Source organism: Tachysurus vachellii, chromosome 15 (genome assembly GCF_030014155.1).
Source record: "Tachysurus vachellii isolate PV-2020 chromosome 15, HZAU_Pvac_v1, whole genome shotgun sequence".
In the NCBI taxonomy this organism is placed as follows: domain Eukaryota; kingdom Metazoa; phylum Chordata; class Actinopteri; order Siluriformes; family Bagridae; genus Tachysurus; species Tachysurus vachellii.
In genome coordinates, this window is record NC_083474.1 from 18,532,548 (window position 1) to 18,556,462 (window position 23,915).

At 37.8% G+C, this 23,915-nt stretch overlaps 2 protein-coding genes across 2 annotated transcripts in view; both read left to right on the forward strand.

The window, feature by feature from the left end:
• Positions 1-1,200: 1,200 nt before the first annotated feature.
• fhdc4 (FH2 domain containing 4) lies at positions 1,201-16,309 on the forward strand. The gene is made up of 12 exons (XM_060888607.1): positions 1,201-1,329; positions 2,535-2,981; positions 5,666-5,727; positions 7,239-7,341; positions 9,096-9,181; positions 9,365-9,465; positions 10,466-10,536; positions 11,761-11,868; positions 12,302-12,372; positions 12,936-13,053; positions 13,993-14,157; positions 14,273-16,309. The coding sequence occupies exons 2-12, from the start codon at positions 2,634-2,636 to the stop codon at positions 15,314-15,316; spliced, it is 2,277 nt and encodes a 758-aa protein (XP_060744590.1). The 5' UTR covers positions 1,201-1,329; positions 2,535-2,633; the 3' UTR covers positions 15,317-16,309.
• Positions 16,310-21,822: 5,513 nt separating this feature from the next.
• Positions 21,823-23,915, forward strand: part of trim3a (tripartite motif containing 3a) — a 31,641-nt gene continuing 29,548 nt past the window's right edge. The window contains exon 1 of the mRNA XM_060888144.1: positions 21,823-21,967. The gene's annotated coding sequence lies outside the window, so the exon portion shown is untranslated. The remainder of the gene's footprint in view (positions 21,968-23,915) is intronic.

Below are 23,915 nucleotides of genomic sequence, written 5' to 3' on the forward strand. Positions count from 1 at the left end.
CATCAGTTAGGAAGCAATATGACACCAGACAACTTTAGATCTTACCTTTATGAACCGTTATAAAACGTGAGCCTTTGGCAACGCTCGGTCAACTTCAGCAGGGCTGATATGAAAAATAAAAAGGCTTCTTAGAACAATACAGTAAAGGGAACACTGGGTAACACTGGGGAACTTGCTGTACATTATATTCTATATACAGTAGCTCTTCATATACTGTACATATAGATCAGGGCAGTGTGAGGTTGTAACTGGGGTAGATTTCAAGCTTAGTGTTGCCATTGACTTCGGGGAAGTGGTGCCTCAAGTGGTTAAGGCTCTGGGTTGTTGAGCAGAAGGTCAGAGTTTAAGCCCCAGCACTGCTAAACCACCAGTGTTGGGCAACTGAGCAAGGCCCTTAACCCTCTCTGCTCCAGGGGTGCTGTATCATAGCTGCCCCTGTGCTCCAACCCCAACCTCCTCAGTTAGGATATGTGAAGAAAAGAATTCCACTGTGCTGTAATGTATATTTGGTTATAATAATAACGGTTTCTATTCCCCAATTTAATTTTATGTTAAAGTCAGGAGTTTTCTTTTGCTTTAAACGAACATCATTCACTAATATGGTTGTGAAAACTATGGAAGGAAAAAAATGCGAATGTTTAAAAAACCATGATAATACATTTTAACGCATTATTTCCTCAAATGTACAAACTACATTATAGTCTTAATATTTACATAAAAAATCTCTTCGGCTTAGATGTAGAAAAGGGGTCGACTTCTGATCTGTTTCCGATAAGAAAACGAAAACTTTCAGTACGTCTGACTTTTATTCCTATTCTATTGTCCTCACTAGTCATCGTCATACAGTCTACAAATAGCATTTAACCAACCACACAGTCTAAATAAATAAATAAATAAATAAACACTTGAATTGTGAATACCAAATCCTCCCTAAACACTAGCTATACAACTGCACTACATGCAGTAGCCTAACATTAATTGTAATGCCCAGAAATGATCAATTTATTTAGAATTTAGTCTTAGACTGTAGTTTAGTTGAATCCGTAGTCTTACACAGTGTAGTATTTAATAACAGTTGTATTTTCCTGACTTTTTCACTCTTCTTAGTTTCCGCCCAGCCAAGTGAGTGAAAGAGAGGGTGGAACTGGGCGTGCAGAGTTCAGGAGAGGGCATTGCAACACACACACACACACACATACACACACATTCAGTCAAACGGTGGGGAAACACACTTCAGCAGTCCCGCTCCTGTCTGCTTTTCCCATTTCACAGGAAATACCATTAGGATTAAATCTTGACGTTCTGCTTAAACTCCACAAGTTTCAACTGGTGAGTTATTTTATTTTTTTATTTTTCAAAAGTAAATCTAAAAAAATGAATAAATGAATATACTTCAGACACTTTAGTGTTGGCTGAACCATTTCAGAGCTGTTTTCAGTCTTACAGGGTTTAATGTTTATTTAATGTATATATTCCTTCATGCTTGTAGTTAATTTTTAAGTATTTTATATACATACTGTAACTTTTACAATGTTTAATTAACTTAACATATAGTGCTTGACTTTTAGTGCTAAATTAATACCCACAGTACAGATTACCGATTATTGCGCAATAAAGAGAAGTGCTTTATTTCCTTTAATAACGATTAAATGAGCTTATATACACCCACTGAATATACACACACTGGGTTCACTAAGTTTCTACAGTATCACATAACTCATAACATTGCATTGAATTAAATCAATTAATTAAATATTAAATTAACACATTGTAGTACATTCTTACTTAGTTCAATTAAAAAATAGATATATAATACACTTCAAATTTGTAACATTGAAAATTAAATTAACATTTGAAAGCCATACAACAGAATATAGCCGATTCAGAAAAGATTTCTAAGTAGAATCTGTACTTAGAAAAGTCAGAACCTTTAAACAATTTAAAGAACCCTTTAAGTAATGTGTGTAAAATTCTTCTAGGTTCTTGCTTTGTCCTTATAAGGGAACCCTTATGCTAAATAGAACCTATTAGAGAAGGAAGCATCTCGAACCCTCAAACCACCCAAAGAACACTTGAACACAAGGAACTCTTGCTAGTTGTTTATCACTGGGATGAGTGACATAATGAAGTAACTTTCTGTGTCAGTATCTAGCTATAATATGTTATGCATTTTTATACTGTGTTATTTTTCAATCACCTTAATCGTTTAAAAAAAAGAAAAAACATCACTAAACCGAACCTGCCCTTGTTGCTGATCTTTCTTCTGGAAACATTAAAAAAAGATTGTATGTATATTTAAAAATGGTTTATACTGTAAATGCCCTGTAAATATATTACTTAAGAATAAAGCTCTAACTGCAGAGTTTAGAGGTTACTTTCTAGGTAAAAGATGCAAAGGTAAAAGACGTGGACCTTCGAGGATACCACCAAAGTGACAGGAAAGGGTGCAGTTTAGTAGCCTTTATTCTGAGAGGATATTAAAAAATTGTAATGTAAAAAAAAACTCTTTACCATTGTCGCTTTTCTCTCGACAGAATGTGAGACCGCTTCACCATTATTATTGGAGCTTTGACCCTTTTAATGGGAATGGATCTCCATCTACTCCATCCATAGCATCGATAGTGCGGTAAGCCATGGCTGACCCACCACCTCCACCTGCACCACCTCCTCCTCCACCTCCTCCTCCTCCTCCACCACCACCTCCTCCACCACCACCACCAAATGCAGATGGGAAGTTGATCTCCCGTCTATCCAGAGTGGGTTCCAAGATGAGGAACTTCAACTGGGAGGCCATACCTCAACACACGGTGCTGGGCAAACACAACATCTGGACAGCAGAGAATAAGAAGAAGGAATACGAGCTTGACACGCAGCACATGGAGGAACTGTTCAGCCGCAATGACCAGACTGATGCTCAGGTTCAGGCATCCAAGCGAAGAAGTATAAGAGGCAATCCAATCAACACCCAAGGACCTGAAATGGTCAGTGTTTTTTTCTTTTCCTTCTTCTTGAGCTGTATCCTATGGATTCAGCATGGGATAGGTCTGAACTCTGTATCTGTCTTACAGGAAGTTACAACAGAAAGTAAAGTAAAGTCACTATAAGATATTCTGCTGAGGAGTGACATTATACAGGCCAGATTTGAAGTAAAATCTTTCTTCTCGATTCTTGTTAAAGAAATTCTATAATTTAGTGGAATTCCATTGAACTTTCTAGCTATCGTTACTTAGCTAGCTAGTGCTGTTAGATAGCAGTATCTAGTAGTTGCACAGCAATTGTACATAAACAACAGAGTATAGGTACTGTGTAACACTGTGATTAAAAATGTATGCAGTTGTGATAAGAATCCTACTGTTAGAATCCTAACTGAACTTTAGCACAGCTTAGCTTGTTTCCCTGACCAAAATGTGAAGCAATAAACCTGGTACTTCCTTTGTGGAAGTTTGGCACAAAAAACATAATTAGGTGGTTTATCAGTAACAACATAACAACATAACAATGAAGTTAAACTTGATTATATTGCACCTGAAGGCAAACTGTAGTTGTTTAATGGTCACGTTCTAGTTGGTTTGTTTGTCGTGAGCAGAATACAGACTTTTTGGGGTTTTTTTTTCATTGTTTGCTAGCTAGTTTAGTCATTTAATGAATACTGAACTCTGTCTAAGTGTGTAGTTTAGAATACTTGTGTAAAAATTGGTAAATTTATCAACAAAATCATGAGTACCGCATTTATGAGTGAACACATTAGCTGTTAATTCTACACTGTAATACCTAAGTCAACACATGAGTTTGCTTAAACAACACATGATCCATAATATCCTGTATCCGGCTTCAGGTTGTGAAGCTGTAAAATGTTATTTTCAGCACAAGCTAGCGGATCTGTCAGTCAAGACGGGTTGCGTAAACTGTTTCCATTATCGTCCTGAGGATGCAATGGCTATTGGGTTGGGGTGAGTTTTAGCCCTGTTAATCTAAATAAAATAAATATTCTAAAATCCAACACACATACTGTATAATATTGTACTGTAATAGTGCAAACTTGGAGGACTTCCAATCCAGATGCAGCAGACTCCGTCACTATCTACAGACTCAGAACATTTAACTAACCCCTTAACTAACCCCCGTTACTCCTCTAGCACAAAATGTGCCCCTTGCTCCTCTAGCACAAAATTCGGTTCATTGCATTACTGGTGTATTGTGTTGTGTATCCTTGCTTTGTTGTATTTCCATATTTGTAAGCCACTTTTATCTGCCAAATGAATAAATATAAATTTAAATAAAAACCAGAAGACAGCATAAGATGGATATAGACTTGTATACCTCCTTATTTTTAAAAGCATTATTTGAATTTGAATAAATAACAACAAACGTTTGCTAAATTCACACTCGACCTCAAATTGATTCTTTGTGATCCGGGTGTGTAGATTGTTTATCTGTTTCGACGTACGATGTCGTAATTACGTCGTTGCTGTGGTTTCGTTTTCCCGACTCATTCCATTTCAGAACATTTCTTCCTCGTGCGCTTGAAAGTTGAACTCGAAACCGACTGCGTTCATTTCACGTTAGCAATTAGCAACAATTTTATATTTGTGTTTTATGAATTTTGGTTTTGTGCTGATGTTTTTTTTTTTTCCGTTGATGAAGGGATGTCCCTCTTGTTTGCACAAGGTGGATGGTTGCCATTTTAGTTTACAGCAATACAACATTGTCGTCATGCGTATTTTATTATTCGATGATAATGGTGAGGAATGTGGTCCCTGAATGCGCTGTGTAGGTGACAATAAGGACAGGGGTGTGTTACAGAAAAGCCAGGACTGTTATGTAACAGTTTTATATTCTATATAAGTATATAAGAATCTGTGTTTAACCATTTTTACCAGTACGCTGGCTTTCCTTCCTGCTGGCAGAATGGAAATCGACTTATGGGACCAGTATTTTCAATCAGTATAAACAATTAAATTATTTTATCTCTTCAAGTCTGATATAAAATGAGCCAGGACTCTTTTGAGTTTGTGTGTGAGACCAGTGTTTTTTTTTTTTGTGTGTGTGTGTTTTTTTTTTTTAACAACTGTCATGCTGACACCTTACACAGAGTTTTTATGGTTAATGATAAATTTTAGCTGCTTCTGAACAAGCACTTGAGACATGTCAGAGAGCAGAAATGGGTTTAATATCACCATTTACTTTGAAGCTAGAAACATTTTTGTTAATTTTTTTTTTTTAAACGTTTCTATAATAATGTTGCCCCAAGTACGCTATTTGATTCCTCTCAAGGTTTCTTCCTCATATCATCTCAGGGAGTTTTTCCTCACCACCGTCACCTCAGGCTTGGTCATTAGGGATAAATGTTAGTGATTAAATAATAACTTAAGTCTAAACTTTATTCAGTTTCTGTTTATTCTGTTTCTATACGTATGTAAAGCTGCTTTGAGACAATGTTAAAAGTGAATTAATCATCACTGTGGAGTTGGACATGACAAAGCCATTCAATAATGAACAAGGGCATGGAAAAAAACAGGTGCAAATTTATTTTTTGGCCTCTATGGGAAAAAAAAGAGTTAAAAACAAAACACTATCAGTGTTAATCATGGTCACAAGTCACAAATCAATAGCAATGCTGAGTGTGTGTGTGTGTGTGTGTGTCTGTGTGGGATTTTTCCTTTAGGTGTCAATTCTTGGCTCCAAGAAGAACATGAACATCAGCATTTTCCTTAAGCAGTTCAAACGGTGAGTTTACCTGGATACTGAAAACACAGTATAAGCATAAACGCACAAAACTCTCACCACATTTCCTGTATAATATCACAGTCACAGTTTCCTTTGAGTCACACCTCTTAAGCTCCGCATGTCTCTGCACGCCAAGCATTTACCAACTGCCTCGCTGTTCCACTGAACTTTTTTCTGCTGGAGCATGAGAGTGGAGATAAGACGAATCAGATCATCACTATCAGCTTTCTCCTCTCTCTTAGATTACATCAGAGCAGGTCAATCTGATACACACGTGAACTTTTAGACGTGAACTGGACAATGTATTGATTCTAGAAGGAGACATAAAAAAGACAGACACATAAACAGAAATCAATAGAAATTAGTGAAGGAATTTACATTTGTGGACAAAACTAGTAGATTAGATTATACTTGGAATAATGCTGTCACTGGTCACGGTCGTTCAGGTCGTGTCGGAAAGAACTTATTTACGAGTTGCACATGAACGCCACCACAAAGGTGTAATTACTGTACGGATAGGATTTTCTTTGAGCTCAGAGTTTCCAAGCTGGATGCGCGTCAGTAAGAAAACATGGTGGAATCAATATATAATTTATCTGAAGCTGACACATTCGCTGTTCTTTATTTTCTAGAAAAAGATCTTGCTCTAGTTGTTCGTATTTAATGAAGAGAAGGTGCACAAAATGGAGGTCTTTTTCTGAAAAAAAAAGAGACTTGAATATATAAGACTTTAAAATATTAGTTAACCTTCAAACACTTCCTGTTAGTGTTGACTTGTCAAGCCGCCATAAATACCTTAATCCATTAAACTCCCAGGACAAATTCTTTACAGATTAAATCATTTGTGTTCATATGAATCCCTGAACAGAGGTTAATGACACATGTATTCACTCTAAAATCAATCTGCTCACGTCTGTTTTCTGAAAATGTTCCTCTCTCATGAACTGAAGTTCTGAAGTATTTTAGCTTGTTCAGTCATTTCTGATCATTCCTGCTAAAAGAATTGCAGCAGCGCAGTAAAGCATGTATTCGCTTGTTCATGTTGCTAAGAGCAGAACTCTACATAACAGTCGGGTTTAAGCTTTACGTCACGATGACGGCGATTTTTGATTGCTTTTGCTAAGGCCTATATTACAAAACGCTGCAGGCGATTTTCAGAAAGTCGCGAAAAACGTATGTGTCAGCGCATTGAGACAGCTTATTGTGAAGCAATATAACAAACAAGATGATACATAAACACTTTCACAATACATGTATACTGTATATTTACTGACACATTTAGAAATGATGCTTTTTTCTTAAAAAGGAGGAAACGTGTAAAAATTTACCTAGTTTGATTTATTTGTGTAGACGTTTGGGAAAAGGACAACGGTGTCTTTTATTGGACAAAATATAATACTATAAAACTATTGACTTTAGTACTATATGTATACTGTATATACAGTATATTGTAGAAAATATCAAAACTTTGCCATGTGAAGGGTTTTCTAATCTTTGTAAACACTCCACAGCTCAATAAAGGAACTCATTGAGGACATCCACAATGGAAAGAGTGGAATTTTAGGTTCTGGAAAGCTACGGGAGCTTTTGAAACTACTGCCTGAGTCTGGAGAGGTATATTTATTTTACACATCCATCTACTGCAGGAAAAGATCCAAACAAAAGAATTCTGCTTACTGCTTAGGAAGTAGCTTAGAAATTGTAATGAGTCAAGTAGCATAGATGGACATTTTCTACTGCAGGGCTAAACTGGTCTACAGGTGGGTTTTAGATGCTTGATTCAGACGCTTTTTACCATAAGACCAATCGTGAGGATGTATCAGTTGGTTTTAATGTTTCAGAGCTAGAAAAGCAAACACAGGACAGACAGAAAGATCCATGCAAAAGCTGTATGTATATATATATATATATATTCGTCGCTGTCGGGCGGAAACCTCGTATGTCCAAATTTGGTCAGTTTCATATTTCTTCACATATCGATGCTATTGGTCAGTCCCCACGTGGGTCTGTTATTTTTACAAGTTATTAACCAATCTAAAGTCTTGAAAATAGCTTGAGCGCAAATCTCATAACTCCATTGGACACTTCAACTGTCCACCTCTTCCTCACTCCGTGTGAGAGCTTCACGGCATATTTCTCCTCAAGAAGAGTCGCAACGAATCAACACGTCTTCTGAGGTAAATGTCTTCAAAACACTGGGCTCAAAGAAAAAAAAATCTTGACCCCCGCTAGTTCTGGTGCTCGTCTGAGGACAGGAATTTAGCGCAAGACAATCCACTGCAACGCGGACTAAACCCTGTGTACTGCAGATAAGGTACGGCGTTTTTTTTAATTTCCTGAAAAATAACGGTTTTGGAGATACGAGGATTCCGCCTGACAGCGACGATATATATATGTATATTTGGCTCATCTTTATCAGACCTGCCAGATGTGTGAGTGGTCTTGGATAAAATTAAAAACACAATAAAAAGTAAAAAAAAAAAAAAAAAAAAAAAAAAATTAATCATTTAATATTTTTCAAATGACTTTATTATTTTAATAATTATTAAAGTCTCACATATGACATGTAATACTGGAGATATTTATATAACCTTTTTGTCTAAACCTTTACCTTCCAGCTCATAGAAAAAAAAAGACAGGTTTTTGACTTTGATTTTCACATAAAAATCAGACTGACGATCAGATAATCAGTGCATAATTAATAAAACTGACGTTAATGTCGATTAATTGCTTGTGGGTTAAGTGCATGTAAGTTCACATTAATGCCATTGTTAAAAGCTTAATGAAAATAAAAATGAACTGGATTAGTGAACTCAAAACCTTCTCTTTTATCTGTGACAGAGCAGTGCATCATTACATTACTCCGGTTAAGAAGAAAGAAACAGATGAAATATTATTAAACATGTGAATACGGATATTTCTGATAGTTCTTCTCTACACAACCGTCAGTCATTCCGGATTCATACGTCGATTTTCTAATCTGACCATTTTAATTTGGGAATAGATTAAAAGTGCTATTATGTGGTATTTTTGTACGTCGTATCAGAATATTATGTGGTAGCTCAGTGGTTAAGGTGTTCGACTACTGATCGGAAGGTCATTGGTTCGAATCCTAGGTCCACCAAGTTGCCACTGCAGGGCCCCTGAGCAAGGCCCTTAACCCTCGATTGCTCAGGTGTATAAACTGAAATAAAAATGTAAGTCACTCTGGATAAGAGTGTCTGCTAAATGCTGTAAATGTAAAATGTAAATAATATTATGATGTTAATGTGCAGTGAAACCTTATCACTGGCAAAACGATGTACAACAGTGTTAATCACCCAACAAAGATTAGGTGATTAATATCAACTTCACACTTGTGATTTCAGGTGAAGAAGCTTCTCGCTTTTAAAGGAGATTATTCATCACTTTCTGAAGCTGATCAGTTCATGGTTCAACTTGTTCATCTTCCAAGGTGAGTCACACTGTCAGTGAAGTCATGTATTTATCCTTAAACATAATACTCATTTACTACCATCGTTACTTTCAGACACTTCCTCCTCTATGTAACACTTATTCTTCTCGACATCATTTTATTGAGATACACACGTGACTGTAACGTATGTGACTAGTTTAATGTCTTCGTTTGTGCCACCAGCTATGAGGAGAGACTGAAATGTTTAGTTCTCAAAGAGGAATTTCCACAATTTATGGAGGAGGTGAATCATTCCATTACCACCATGACTGCTGCTGGGAACGGTAATAACACACCCTTATTTTTATCCTGTACAAACAGACTTAAGCCATTATTCACATATGTACTCCTGTAGGTCATCATCCAGTGTCGTTAGCGTTTACACAGTAATTAACTCTCTTTTAATGTATTGTTAGCTTAAAAATGCTCAGTATTCATTGAGTAAACATACAGTATATTCTACTCTCATGCAAAAATTATATTTCTATTAGGATTATATTTCTGTACGTCTTGTCATTTATTATAACAAATCACACGGATATAGTAGCAAAATATATTTGAGTCATTTGACCAAAATTCCTTGTGAATCAATAGTGATCCATATACAGGCTCTTTTTAATGAATCAGATCATTTGAGTCTTACCAATAAGAGTCGACTCTTTCAACTCCCAGAGCGATTTACTGTCAGTTTATATCTAAACTGGTCAAAGTGTAGTGACTCTTATTTTGGCTTTAAATGTTTTACAAAATCATTCTCGATCTTCTAATTTAAATAAATCACATCAATTTAGTTCAATTCAATTTATTTGTATAGCGCTTTTAACAATTTCCCATTGTCTCAAAGCTTTACAGAAGTATGGACACAGAAGAGAGAGAAAAAGAAATATAATAATAATAATAATAATAATAATAATAATAATAATAATAATAATAATAATAATAATAATAATAGGAAGAAGAAGAAATAAGAATAAAAATAAATAAGTGAATATATACAATTATATACAAGTTTAAAATTAATTTAAAAAAAAGATTAACTTAAAATATTATATATCTATCCCTATACATCAGCAAGCTTTGCTTAGTTCAGAAAAAAAGGATATAGTTTTCTGGAAGTTGAAAGAGTCAACTCTATTTTTCCCCTTGATTTATCTCACCAAATTGATCTTGCAAATTCTACTGAACTCTGCCAAATTGCTTTTCTCTGTAAAAAAGCCTCATAATTCAATAAACATATTTTAATGTTTAATAAAATGTGCTCTTTTATTTTAAAATTTCTTTCAGAGCTCTTGGATTGTGTTGACCTTCATTCCGTCATCCGCCTGGTGCTGAAGACCGGGAACTACATGAACGCTGTGAGAGCTGATTATTTTTGGATTTGTATTAAAGACAATCAGATTAATACAGAACAATGCCTCCCTTATACTCAACTCCTAACTCAAGTAAATTCAGACACCTCATTTAAAAACAAAGTGCTTTGCAATTCGGAAAAAAATGTAACACTATAAATTTTAACAGAAACATATATACAAAGTGCAATCAATATCAGATCAAATATCTCCAGTACTCAAGGCTCCATCAATTGGACTGCCAAAGTATAAAGATGAGTTATTTTTAGCCGAGACCGAAAAATCTCCTCTGACGGAGTCAAGCAGAGATTATTCCATAATTTAGGAGCAGATACAGAAAACGCCTGATCAGAAAATGTATAAGTTACATCCTGAATTTATATAATTCCTACAAAGCTGCTTTGTGACAATGTGCATCGTTAAAAACGCTAAACAAATTGAATTTAGTTGAATTTGACGCAAGGGCAGCAGCCAACAGCCAAGTGATTTAGGAGATCTGTAATATAATGTAGGCCTGGTTGTGTTCTACTTTAATAGAATTTCAATTGGATTTCCTCTTGTTTTATTGTGTCTTTATCATGTCTCACTCCACAGTGGTGGTTAATATGAAACTCATATGAAAGTAGACACACAGGACGTGTAGTAGTGATAATCTCTAGTCAGAAAAAATAAATAAATAAATAAATAAATAAATAAATAAATAAAATAAAAAAGGGGGGGCACGGTGGCTTAGTGGTTAGCACGTTCGCCTCACACCTCCAGGGTTGGGGGTTCGATTCCCGCCTCCGCCTTGTGTGTGTGGAGTTTGCATGTTCTCCCTGCCTTGATGCCCGATGACGCCTGAGATAGGCACAGGCTCCCCGTGACCCGAGGTAGTTCGGATAAGCGGTAGAAAATGAATGAAAATAAAAAAAATTCACACAAATGTTTGTATCTTTGAAGTATATGTTAATATCAAACCCATTTCCGCTCTCTGAGATGCCCTGAGTATTTGTTCATAAGGTTATCAACAGTGGGAAAACCACACGTGTCACACTGAAAGCCAACAGAGACCTGACTTGTTTTAGATCAGACTTGCAGTCATAGAATAATTCGTTCATTTATATTGATTGAAAATGTGTGACAGTATCCCATAGCATCTCCTGCCAGTATCCACATAGTGGTGAAATACTGTAATAAGATTATTCATGTTCCGATGAATTACAGTATTGTTATGTTCCTTGTTGTCAGGGTGGCTACGCTGGCAGTGCCGTGGGCTTCCGCATGACCTCTCTGCTGAAACTTGCTGACACCAAAGCCAACAAACCAGGAATGAACCTAATGCACTATGTCGTGATGGTAAAACAAACTTTTGGTTTTCATCAATGATAGATAGATAGATAGATAGATAGATAGATAGATAGATAGATAGATAGATAGATAGATAGATAGAGTAAATAGATAGATAGATAGATAGATAGATAGATAGATAGATAGATAGATAGATAGATAGATAGATAGATAGATAGATAGATTAAATAGATAGATAGATAGATAGATAGATAGATAGATAGATAGATAGATAGATAGATAGATAGATAGATAAATGGATGGATAGATGGATGGTACATCCATGGATGTTTTATTGATCCCAAAGGAAATTTGAGCATCCAGCAGCAACACAAACATCCCACAAACTAATCCTCAGCAGTTAAACTATAAGCGTTGAAAATGATGAACGTTATAATTATTAGTTATAGTTTCTTACAACGTCTTTCCATTTCACTCACAGCAAGCTCAGAAGAGTGAAGCTGCTCTGCTGAAATTTCCAGAACAACTCGTGCACATCGGTGATGCCGCAAGGTACGACATCCACCAAACTTATTACCGTTTAAAATATGGTCAGATGCAGAATTATTGTCACATTTGTAAAACATCGGGGAAAAAAGTGTTATTTGAAGTGATGATGAAAAAAAAGAAGCTTTAATTGTACATTTATTCTAAGAAAATGATATCTAATCTATATTAATCTCATTTGTACCATTGCACCGTTAAATTCTACATTCCGATTGGTCAGAAGCTGTTTGTTAATTTTCTATTAATTGATCAGCAATAGTTCTGGCTAGAAATCACAAGTTTCTATTAATGCACTTGTTTTAGTACTTAATGGTCAATTGAGAACAATTTAAAAAGGTTAAAACATGGCTGATTGTTAATAAAATAAAGAAGACATCTTCTGCAAGAAGATATAATATTAAGGTCAACTTCTTCTCAACTATTTTGATTAATTGTGGGTTCAGATGGTTTCTCTGGCTCAAGCACAAACTTTACCAGGACTTTAAACAAATGTGCTTATCATGTGTGATGTTGTCTTTCCTCACGGAGTGTTGCTTCAGTAACTGAGATAATTGTTTATCGCACCGCAGGATCCACAAACAGGAAGTTGAATCAGATTTCCAAAAAAAAGTGAACGAAGTCCAGGAGGTGAAGAAGGGTACTGATAAACAAGCTGACCTGGCCAAACAGATGCAAGATTTCTTTTTGGTGAGTTTACTTAGGCAGAAGTCCTGTTTTGGTGTATGTTATTGTGTAACTATTAAGGTGCGAGTGTTAGCTATCTCACACAGAGAAACAATAGTGTTAAATGCTGGACAACGAAGCTTCACTAACAAATTGAAATTCCAGCTTGTTAATACATTTCATTTCAGTTTTATCAATAACATCAACCAGAGTAACTTAAACAGAATATTTAGTATACATTTTGGATATGGCTACACTATGGATATGGATATGGTTGTCATAGTAACTAGAAAAGCTTCATTCTGACTGCTTCACCTTATTTCAAGAATACTAATCCCGCATAGGGGTCCCGTTGGCTTAGTGGTTAGCACGTTCGCCTCACACCTCCAGGGTTGGGGGTTCGATTCCCGCCTCCACCTTGTGTGTGTGGAGTTTGCATGTTCTCCCCGTGCCTCGGGGGTTTCCTCCGGGTACTCCGGTTTCCTCCCCCGGTCCAAAGACATGCATGGTAGGTTGATTGGCATCTCTGGAAAATTGTCCGTAGTGTGTGATTGCGTGTGTGTGTGTGTGTGTGTGTGCCCTGCGATGGGTTGGCACTCGTCCAGGGTGTATCCTGCCTTGATGCCCAATGACGCCTGAGATAGGCACAGGCTCCCCGTGACCCGAGGTAGTTCGGATAAGCGGTAGAAAATGAATGAATGAATGAATAATCCCGCATATCCGTTTATATGCCTTTAATTGTGGGAGTTGTTACGATTTTTCACAAACCTGTAAACATTTAGAAAGCTAGCTAAATGGATCTTTCACAGGTCATTTGCTGTTTCTACACTTTATGATTTCAAGCTCCTGAAAAACTTCAGCTACACGTTTGCCAACTTGGATTGTAGTCTACATTTGGAAGAACCTGTGTTTCTGCTTCGTAAACATGATCAAATTAGCCGTGTTTCTTACTGTCTTTCTTAGCATGCTGAGTCCAGGATCACTGAAACACAGGCCTCCTTCCAGATGCTGAACAAAGTCACAGACTCCGTGGCTGAATATTTTTGTGAGGAACCAAGTGAGTTTAAACTAGACGAGTGCTGCTCCATCTTCCATTCCTTTTGTGAAAGGTTCACACGAGCTTTTCAGGTAACCAAATCCGTATGTTTGTCTGGATTCAGTTGGATGTGGGCTTATTGTCAGAAAATATATTTGTCTTCTTTTCATCTGAGATTAAAAAAATGTGTCTGATTTTCTTCCTCAGGAAAACATAGACCGTGAGATGGCCGAGGTTAAACGGAAACAAAAGGAGCGACTGCAGTCTTCTGCCAAACGCCGCTCCACAGCCACCTGCTCATCGCGAGACAGAAACATGGAGGGTATAGCACTAGAATCGGTTCTCCAGCAGTTCCTGAATGTACCCGAGCCTCACAGGAGAGCAAGAACCCCCTCGCCAATCAGTGCTAGACTGAGGTATGAGAACTCACTTCAGAAGAACCAGCCAAACAAAGACTCCAAAAGGCAGAACTGGTCTCTGAACAAGTCCCAGATTTCATTCGGTAAGGAGATCTCTGACGATAAAAAGCCAGAAAAGAAAAGTTTGATGTGGAAAAAATCTGCGGATCGTGCATCTCTAGCAAGTCAGGATGAGGAAATTCCAACTGAGAAAGAGGTGCAGAAAATGAGGGAAGTGTCCCAAAGAGTGATGCGCTACCAGAATAGCCGTGGGAGTGTGTCTTCTGGAGAATTTATTTCCCCGGTCACGTCTCCACAAAGATGTTTCTTTCCTGATGATAGAGAAAAACTGATGTCTGTTACAAATGCAGAGGATGCAACCAAGCCCATAAAAAGCCCACTGATTCCAGATTTGACTCCAAAGAGCCCTGGCTATCTCGGGCGCCGGCACACAATCTCACTTCCTACGGTGGATTTGAGCAGAACCGATTCTGACGAGGATAAATTTGTTCCCGGTGAGCCCGAAAACGAAAGCCCTGGAAATCAGATTCCGTCTCTTGGGAATATCGGTAGGATCAAATCAGTGGACACCTACATGTTATCTCCAAGTGATAGTGTAGGCAGTAAAGTGCCATCCAGCACTCCAGAGGGCAAATCTGAGAATGTGAGCGCAGCAGAAGAACGGCAAGAGCTGTCTGACAAGAGCCTGTCTAGCTCCCAGCAAAATTCTTCAGTCAGTGGACAGAACAACAACACCAAGATGTCCTCAAGATTCATATCTTTTTTCAAACGTTTGGGTGAACTCAGCAAAACAAGCAATAGAGAACCTGACTCCAGTAGTGTGGACACCTAACAAACATCTCACAGACAGTGGGTCAGGTGGTTGGTTGGGGTGAAACAGACAGCAGACATGCAGACAGACATGCAGACAGACAGACAGACAGACAGTCGGACAGATAGATAGATAGATGGACAGACGGACAGACAGACAGACTTCTCAAATCGCTCATGATCCGCGAAGCAGCGATGAATAAATGCATTCATCGAATGTTCTAATACTCTGAATTGCAGAGATATGAGATATTTCTCTAAGCTTCAATACAACCTATGTTCCTTTAGGGTGCGCTGTCTTCCGTCAGGTTTTTCCTCACATGCTTGTGTGTGTTCTGTCTAAGTTAAAATAACCCATGTGGAAAAATCCTAAGAGTATTTTTTTTCCTCCAGAAACTGATACTGTTCTTTGCTTTACTGATTTGAGCAAACTTTTCTCAAACACCTTTCCTTATTACTTGATACTTGTGGGGGTCATTTTAAGGTGAAACGTGAAAAATGTGTGACAATCTGAACCAGGACATGATGTTCAAGACGTTATGTGAAATGTTAACTGTGCATACACACGGATTTGGATTCCCGACCACGGCGAAGACTCCGTGTCTATTTTGGAACATTTCCATCAGTATTGTTTATACTGATGAATAAACAACTGGAAATAAATTAAACACTAGTATTGGTGTAAAATCTGAAGTAATTTTACTGGTTAAATATTTCAAATAGGTTCTATAATATATCAATAGGATGCTGCAGATTATGTTGTGTGTGAAGACCGGAAGCAAGGTTGTTTTCTTTACCTGTTTAATATTTAAATATACGTCAACGTCGCACTCGGATCTTATGCTCTTATGTTTTACTCTAGTATTATACAGGCAATCTGGACTAACCCCAATGTCCGATATTTGTCATGTGCATGTCTTTCTATTCATACAAATGTATATAAAATAGGATTCGGTTGACTTCATCCATCCGGATAAGCATTATGGATATTTATTTCTAAAATATTTTCTTTTTCTAGGTCAAAAATTAAAATATTCCATGCAAACTGAATGTCTAAAGATGTCTTCTGTCCCTCTTATAAACTTTCCTTTAGTACAAGTCTTTATATTGAGTCCAGACCGTAAGAGACTAAATGTTTGGTCCAGAAACATTACATTTATGTGAATTTCAAACATTATTTTTTAACATATCTTGTTTAAAATGGATAAAAAAATTGATAAAATATGTTTTTGTGATGTAAATTGATAATACCGATAATCATAGTTAGCATATGTACAGTATGCACACCCCTAAACTAATATTTTCTTTGCGCATCTATTGAGTCTGTTAGCGTAATATTTGACCAATTTTATTGCAAAAACAATCTAGATCCATCATATTAAAAGAGCATAACCTGTTACTGGGGGGGGCACGGTGGCTTAGTGGTTAGCACGTTCGCCTCACACCTCCAGGGTCGGGGTTCGATTCCCGCCTCCACCTTGTGTGTGTGGAGTTTGCATGTTCTCCCCGTGCCTCGAGGGTTTCCTCCGGGTACTCCGGTTTCCTCCCCCGGTCCAAAGACATGCATGGTAGGTTGATTGGCATCTCTGGAAAATTGTCCCTAGTGTGTGAATGAGTGTGTGTGTGCCCTGCGATGGGTTGGCACTCCGTCCAGGGTGTATCCTGCCTTGATGCCCGATGACGCCTGAGATAGGCACAGGCTCCCCGTGACCCGAGGTAGTTCGGATAAGCGGTAGAAGATGAATGGATGAATGAACCTGTTACTGGCCACCACACAGATTTAACTGGGTTCAGGTTTGGTCTCTGTCTCATTAATTCAAAAACATCAAAATTCTTTTGGTTAAGTTACATGTTGATTTCTTTTCATCTTCAGCTTACTAGCAGACAACTAAAGGTTTTGCACTAAAATCAGCTGGTATTTGGAGCAATTCCTGATTCCCTCCACCTTGATAAAAATCCCCACTTGTGGCTGAAAAGAAGCAGCTGTAACTTATGATGCTGCCACCACCGTGCTTCACCATAGAAACGCTGTTCTTTTAGATGACTTATTTCCTTTGGAATCGGTCTCATTTTGTTAAGTACATTTATCTCACATCTCATTTGAGTTGAAGAGAAAACTGATGCTGTTTGTTTAAATCTATATACCTGGTATCCTGCACTGATAGTACTGATTGTTTAGTGTTATCCCGTAAGTCATTTGGATTTTTATTAATTAATTTATTAATGTCATTAATTCATTCATCTTTATTTGCTTTATCTTGGTCCAAACTGCAGGAGACTATACAGGGCATCCTAAACACATACACCTTTTCCATACAGTCCTTTAATTTAGGGATACTACAGTAATTCATCTATGAGGATATTTTCCACATACTTTTTACATTCTGGGCTTTAAGTGTGTTATATGACAGGACAACTGAAGGGAGGATTTATTTTCATTGGGTTTCTTATTTAAACTATGATTTCCTATGAATTGGACCATAACCTGTGCTATAACTTTTATGTAATGCTTTCATGGTGAACTCTAAATATGGATATCACGCTCCTTTAAGACTATGAGCAGAAAATTAATTAATAAATGAGACTATAACAAGTATTCCTGAAAGAACAACAACGTCTCTAGTCGATTTTTATTAATAAATACTTTGATTTTTTACATTGCACATTAATAACAAAACAAAAAAAAAACCCTAAATAACAATGCATTTGGTTTAATGCTTTTCACAAATGAACTGAAATAGATTGCATATAGCTAGATTTAACTCTTTGTGCATTTAATCAACAGTATGTCATCACCAGCCAACAATCATTTAAAGTTTTTTTTCTTAAATACAGTTATACGGTGCAGAAATATTCTTTATTATTGTTTAATGCATCTTCAGCCTTAAATCACTGATAAGCAGTAATGATCTGTCTGTGTCACGGTGTAATCTGCTGACGTGGCGGACTAAGACGGCTGGCTCGTACCATCTGTCTGGATGCGGTCTCCATAGCAACCACCACCTCCTCCTCAAAAGCCTGAGATGACTGTCTTCACCTCCCCCAACCCGTCACTGTAGACTACAGACAACCCAGACCCTACCGGCTCATTACATCTCACCATGCGCCCGTTACTTTCCCTCTTCTGGTTTATCTCATCGCTCTCAGCTTAGCTCGGTGACTCCCGCCTTCCTGACCTCAGTGGGTGTGGGTCAAATGATGAGTGTTACAGTTTTAAATAATTTTTTTTTCTATTCAAGAGAGATAGGATTGTCTGGATTACCTACTGCTAAAGAAATATGATCTATTAAGTGATAAAAGGTTTATGCTTGCTTATAGCATTAATTATTTATTCAATTTTCTTCAGTTTATCCTGGATACAATCCTAGGAACAATAGATGCAGGTCCTGAAATGGATGGGACAGGATATATATACTGTATATATACACACTCACCGGCCACTTTATTAAGTACACCTGTCCAACTGCTCGTTAACGCAAATTTCTAATCAGCCAATCACATGGCAGCAACTCAATGCATTTAGGCATGTAGACATGGTCAAGACGATCTGCTGCAGTTCAAACCGAGCGTCAGAATGGGGAAGAAAGGTGATTTAAGTGACTTTGAACGTGGCATGGTTGTTGGTGCCAGACGGGCTGGACTGAGTATTTCAGAAACTGCTGATCTACTGGGATTTTCACGCACAACCATCTCTAAGGTTTACAGAGAATGGTCAGAAAAAAAGAAAATATCCAGTGAGCGTCAGTTCTGTGGGCGCAAATGCCTTGTTGATGCCAGAGGTCAGAGGAGAATGGTCAGACTGGTTCGAGCTGATAGAAAGGCAACATTAACTCAAATAACCACTCGTTACAACTGAGGTATGTAGAAGAGCATCTCTGAACGCACAACACGTCAAACCTTGAGGCGGATGGGCTACAGCAGCAGAAGACCACACTGGTACTAGTAAGGTGTACCTAATAAAGTGGCCGGTGAGTGTACATGCCACTCCTGAGCTCCCAGTGCTCTGAGTTCCCACTGTGATATCTTACTCTTTCCGGCCCTACCTGATCCAACCTGATGCCTTACCCCTGGTTGGAGTCTCGTCTCTTTATGGTGCACTCTGCTTGAGATAGATCTGCATGGACAGCCCAAGCCCAAGGGAATTGCTGTGGATAGAACCACTTGAAGGCTATCACACCTTCTTTGAAATGAAATTGCGTCAGACTGTGGCAGGAAGGAATAAGTGTTATGTCTGTAATGAACTCAGAAATGATGCTGACCTATTAGTTCATCAGGAGCTCTTGGTTGCACAATTCCACTGCACCACAAACTGTTGTTTGTGCACATTGTTTACATTTACATCATTTCCTGTCCATTATCACCCAAATGAGGATGAGGTTCATTTCTGAGTCTGGTTCCTCTCAAGGTTTCTTCCTCATATCATCTCAGGGAGTTTTTCTTCACCACCGTCACCTCAGGCTTGATCATTAGTGATAATTAATAATTAAATTTTACTTCATGATGAATTATATGTGATTTGTAATCTTTTTTATTACAATAGACATGAATATGTAGATTATTGTACATAACTTTCAAAGTGTTTTATTTTGATTTAATTAATCGAGGTAAGCGATGAAAGGAGAAAATCTCACATGCAAAGTTAATTCATTTCAGGATGAAAAATCTCAGGATTATTATCCTTGTTCACCAATTCAATGAATTCGATTTCAGGTTTTCTTTATTTATTTGCTTATTTATTTTATTCAAGTTGCTTCTGTGCAATCAAAAAAAAAAGTTTTGTTTGTCCTGAAGTGGATTTTACACACCAAATTAATTAAATCTTTTGGGTTCCTATCAATGTCTATATTTTTACTATTTTTATTTTATTAACATGCTTTTTTTGGCTCCGTAGTTGGCAGCCTCTAACTGAAGCTATGGACAATCAATGATTGTTTAAAAATGATATCAATTAATAAACATTTGAAGATGCATTAAGTAGGTCTTTAGTTCTGTAACAGTTAGGTGGGATTGATGTTTGTAGTTCTGTATATCCTGCTCTTGGTGTTCTGCACCCAGAAGATACAGTAATCCTTATAGTACCGTGTGTGTAAAATGACTGACACTTGTCAAGTCAAGTCAAGTCAAGAAGCTTTTATTGTCATTTCAACCATATATAGCTGTTGCAGTACACAGTGAAGTGAGACGTTTCTCCAGGATCATGGTGCTACATAAAACAAAGACAGGGCTAAGGACTTAGTAATTAGTCCTAGATACATAAAGTGCAACTGTGCAACCTGGTGCAAACAGTGCAGGACAAGACAAACAAGACAGACAAGACAGTGCAGGACAAAAGACAGTGCAGACAAAAAGTTACAAGACAATACAAAAAATACAAAAAAATACAATACACAAAAGACAATAAACAGTAAACAGAGACAGTGCTGACCAGTGTAAATACTGTATGTAAATACTGAATGTTCAAACAATATTCATTCATTCATTCATTCATTCATTCATCTTCTACCGCTTATCCGAACTGCCTCACGGGGGGTCACGGGGATCTCAGGCATCATTGGGCTGTTCAAACAATATTTCGTGCAGTAATACTAGAATGAACACAGTTTTTTAGCAGCAGGTTTCTGAGATAATGCATAGAATTGTGCAAAAACAGCAAACGACTGAGATATTGTACAGTACGTGCAAAACGACTGAAATGGACAGTTTGTGCAAAAGAGCAAAAAAGTGTGCAAAACAGCATGTAAACAGTTTGATGTATGTTAGCAGCATGTAAACAGGTTGATGGATGTATATTGAAATTGTGTGTATTTGGTGTAGGTCTGCGTAGTTCATACAGATGATGTGCGTGTGTGTACAGTATGTTGTGCTCAGTACAGTTCAGTTCAGTTATTGAGAAGTCTGATGGTTTGTGGGAAGAAACTGTTACACAGTCTGGTCGTGAGGGCCCGAATGCTTCGGTACCTTTTTCCAGACGGCAGGAGGGTGAAGAGTGTGTGTGAGGGGTGTGTGGTGTCTTCCACAACGCTGTTGGCTTTGCGGATGCAGCGTGTGGTGTAAGTGTCCATGATAGAAGGAAGAGAGTCTCCAATCTGAACACAGACAGGCATCCCTGGATTTCAGGTCTGTTTTCCATACAATCTATGGTTTTTGTTTTTTTGTGTATTCTACAGTACATACCGTACCAGTATGTTTTGTACAAATAACGCATAACATTATTTATAATGCTATCACACGTTCGACACTTCTTGAAAATTCCCAACACCCCAAAGCTACCCTTGTGGATGATGTGGGACAAAACAGAATGCAGTAGAAATGATTGGAATTGAGGATGACTGCTTTGAGACAGGCCTGGGCGTTGGACTTGGGCCATATGCCTCTGCAGTATAGATTACAGAAAATGCACTGAGTCATTTGCATATTCCAAACGACGCCGATTGATTGGTTGTTCCAACTCCTCCTAGTGGCCCGTTAGCTAATGACATCACAATAACCGTTTAACCACGCCCATTTCTTCTCTCAATCTCGGTCTGGTTTCCTCCCAGTGCTGGAGAGAAAGGATTGGCATTTAAAACGCGGTATTGTTTACTTTTATACCGCATTTCCAGCTAACACACGTATATTTCCATGCTGTCTTAAAGGGATGTTGACGCTGTTTTAGTTCCAGATACAATTCCACGTAAGTGCAGCTTTATTTATTTATTTATTTATTTATTTATTTTTGCGGTTTCCTTTTTTTTTTTTTTTTTTTTTTCTGCGGTTTTTTTCTCCCTGCTGTGTTTATTTATGTGTTCGAAAATTAGATTCTGCTCTAACATTTAAACGCGTATGTTTAGGATGAATAATGCATTATATGTCGGCTGACATTAAATGACCAGCGTCGCAAACATTGGCTGTTTGATTTCATAAACAAAACACATTGCAGTGAGATACAGTGTTTCACCTGGATGATAGAAATACAATAAAGATACATCGATAAAATGCCGGTTCGTGAAGTCTCGGTGTCGAGAAATGTCTTAACGATGTGTTGTAACAGTTATTTATGACACTTATGCGTTTTATAGATTATATATTAATCATTAACACATATGCACAGGTCCGTGCCTGTAACTCGGGTTGCCAGATGCGCACCACAAAATCAGCCGATATAGTAGTGGTGTATAAAACCGGCTCATATGAATATTGTAACCATGGTTATATCATTACATCATGTATCAACGAATGAAGTGGCATAAAGCAACAACATGTCAACAACGAGTGAGGCAATTTACCTATAAATGAGATGATTGTAGTCCATTACACACACACACACGTATATATGTTTGTATATATATGTGTGTGTGTGTGTGAGAGAGAGAGAGAGAGAGAGAGAGAGAGAGAGAGAGAGAGAGAAAGAGAATAGGAATAAGTGGCACGTGCATGAGAGACCTCTTCATGTGGTTGGTAGTGCATGCTGGGAAATTATTGGTTGTGATGGTGATGAGCATTTGTTTCGCATTAACTCACAGAGAATGATAAGTAGATTGGTGACTAAATTTGCCCCTATTGTTTGTGTGTGTGTGTGTGTGTGTGTGCGTGCGTGTGTGTGTGTGCGTGTGTGTGTGTATGGTGCCCAGTGATGCACTGGCATCCCTTCTAGAGTGTATTCCCCCTCACACCCAGTGTTCACAGGAATATCATCCATTTCTGATCTTAGAGCCTCAAACACACTCTCTCTTTCTCTCTCTCTCTCTCTCTCTCTCTCTCTCTCTCTCTCTCTCTCTCTCTCTCTCTCTCTCTCTCTCTCTCTCTCTCTCTGTGCTTGTGCTGTTAAATTGCATTTAAAATACCAAATCGAATCAAATTCAGATTTATTTCTGCAGTACAATAATACAATAGACAGCTTTATATAAACCGCAGAATATTAACCAAAGGATTAATAATTCATTCAGGGTCACGGTTGATTCAGGGCTTATCCACAACTCATTTCAGGCACAAGTCTGAAATCTACCCTGAAGAGACACCAGTTCTTAGCACGGCATCATAGGAAGAACACGTATTCAAACACACTCTCACACACCGGGGGAATCTAATGCATCCACCTACCAACATGTCTTTGTGAAATGGCCGGAAACTCGGAGCAAACCCATGTGGTCAGAGGCAGAACATGCAAAACGTGGTACACAGACAGAAATCTGAGCTCAGGGAGTTGTGAGGTGGCACCACTACCCACTGTACAACTCTGCCATGCAGTATAATACTGTTTAACCCTAGTAACAAGAGGCACATGCATAAGGTTTGCTAATGCATACTGGAATATTTAGGGGATTCCATCATAATGTGTATTTGCAGTGATTTGTAATGTTGCTGTATGGAGGATGTATATGTCTATGGAGAATAGGTTTTACTAGGTAAATCAATCTGTAGTCAGATTAGCCCTATGCAAAAATGGCCAACCCGAGAAATGTAGGGAAAATGAATGAAACAAAATCAACCAACAGCCAAATTTTAATTAGATTTTTTTCTCTGTGAGTATAATCAGCATGAGAATATATTATATCTATTTATCTGTCTCCAAACACACTGAGATTCAGAAATGTTCACAGGTTCTTATTTCTGCCTTCATTGACATTATAAAGGAGCAGCAG

Coding starts and splice junctions, on each gene's coding strand:
- fhdc4 (XM_060888607.1), top strand. CDS start 2,634: ATGGCTGACCCACCACCTCCACCTGCACCACCTCCTCCTCCACCTCCT. Junction 2,982..5,665: donor ACACCCAAGGACCTGAAATG/GTCAGTGTTTTT, acceptor TTTTTCCTTTAG/GTGTCAATTCTTGGCTCCAA. Junction 12,373..12,935: donor CACATCGGTGATGCCGCAAG/GTACGACATCCA, acceptor ATCGCACCGCAG/GATCCACAAACAGGAAGTTG.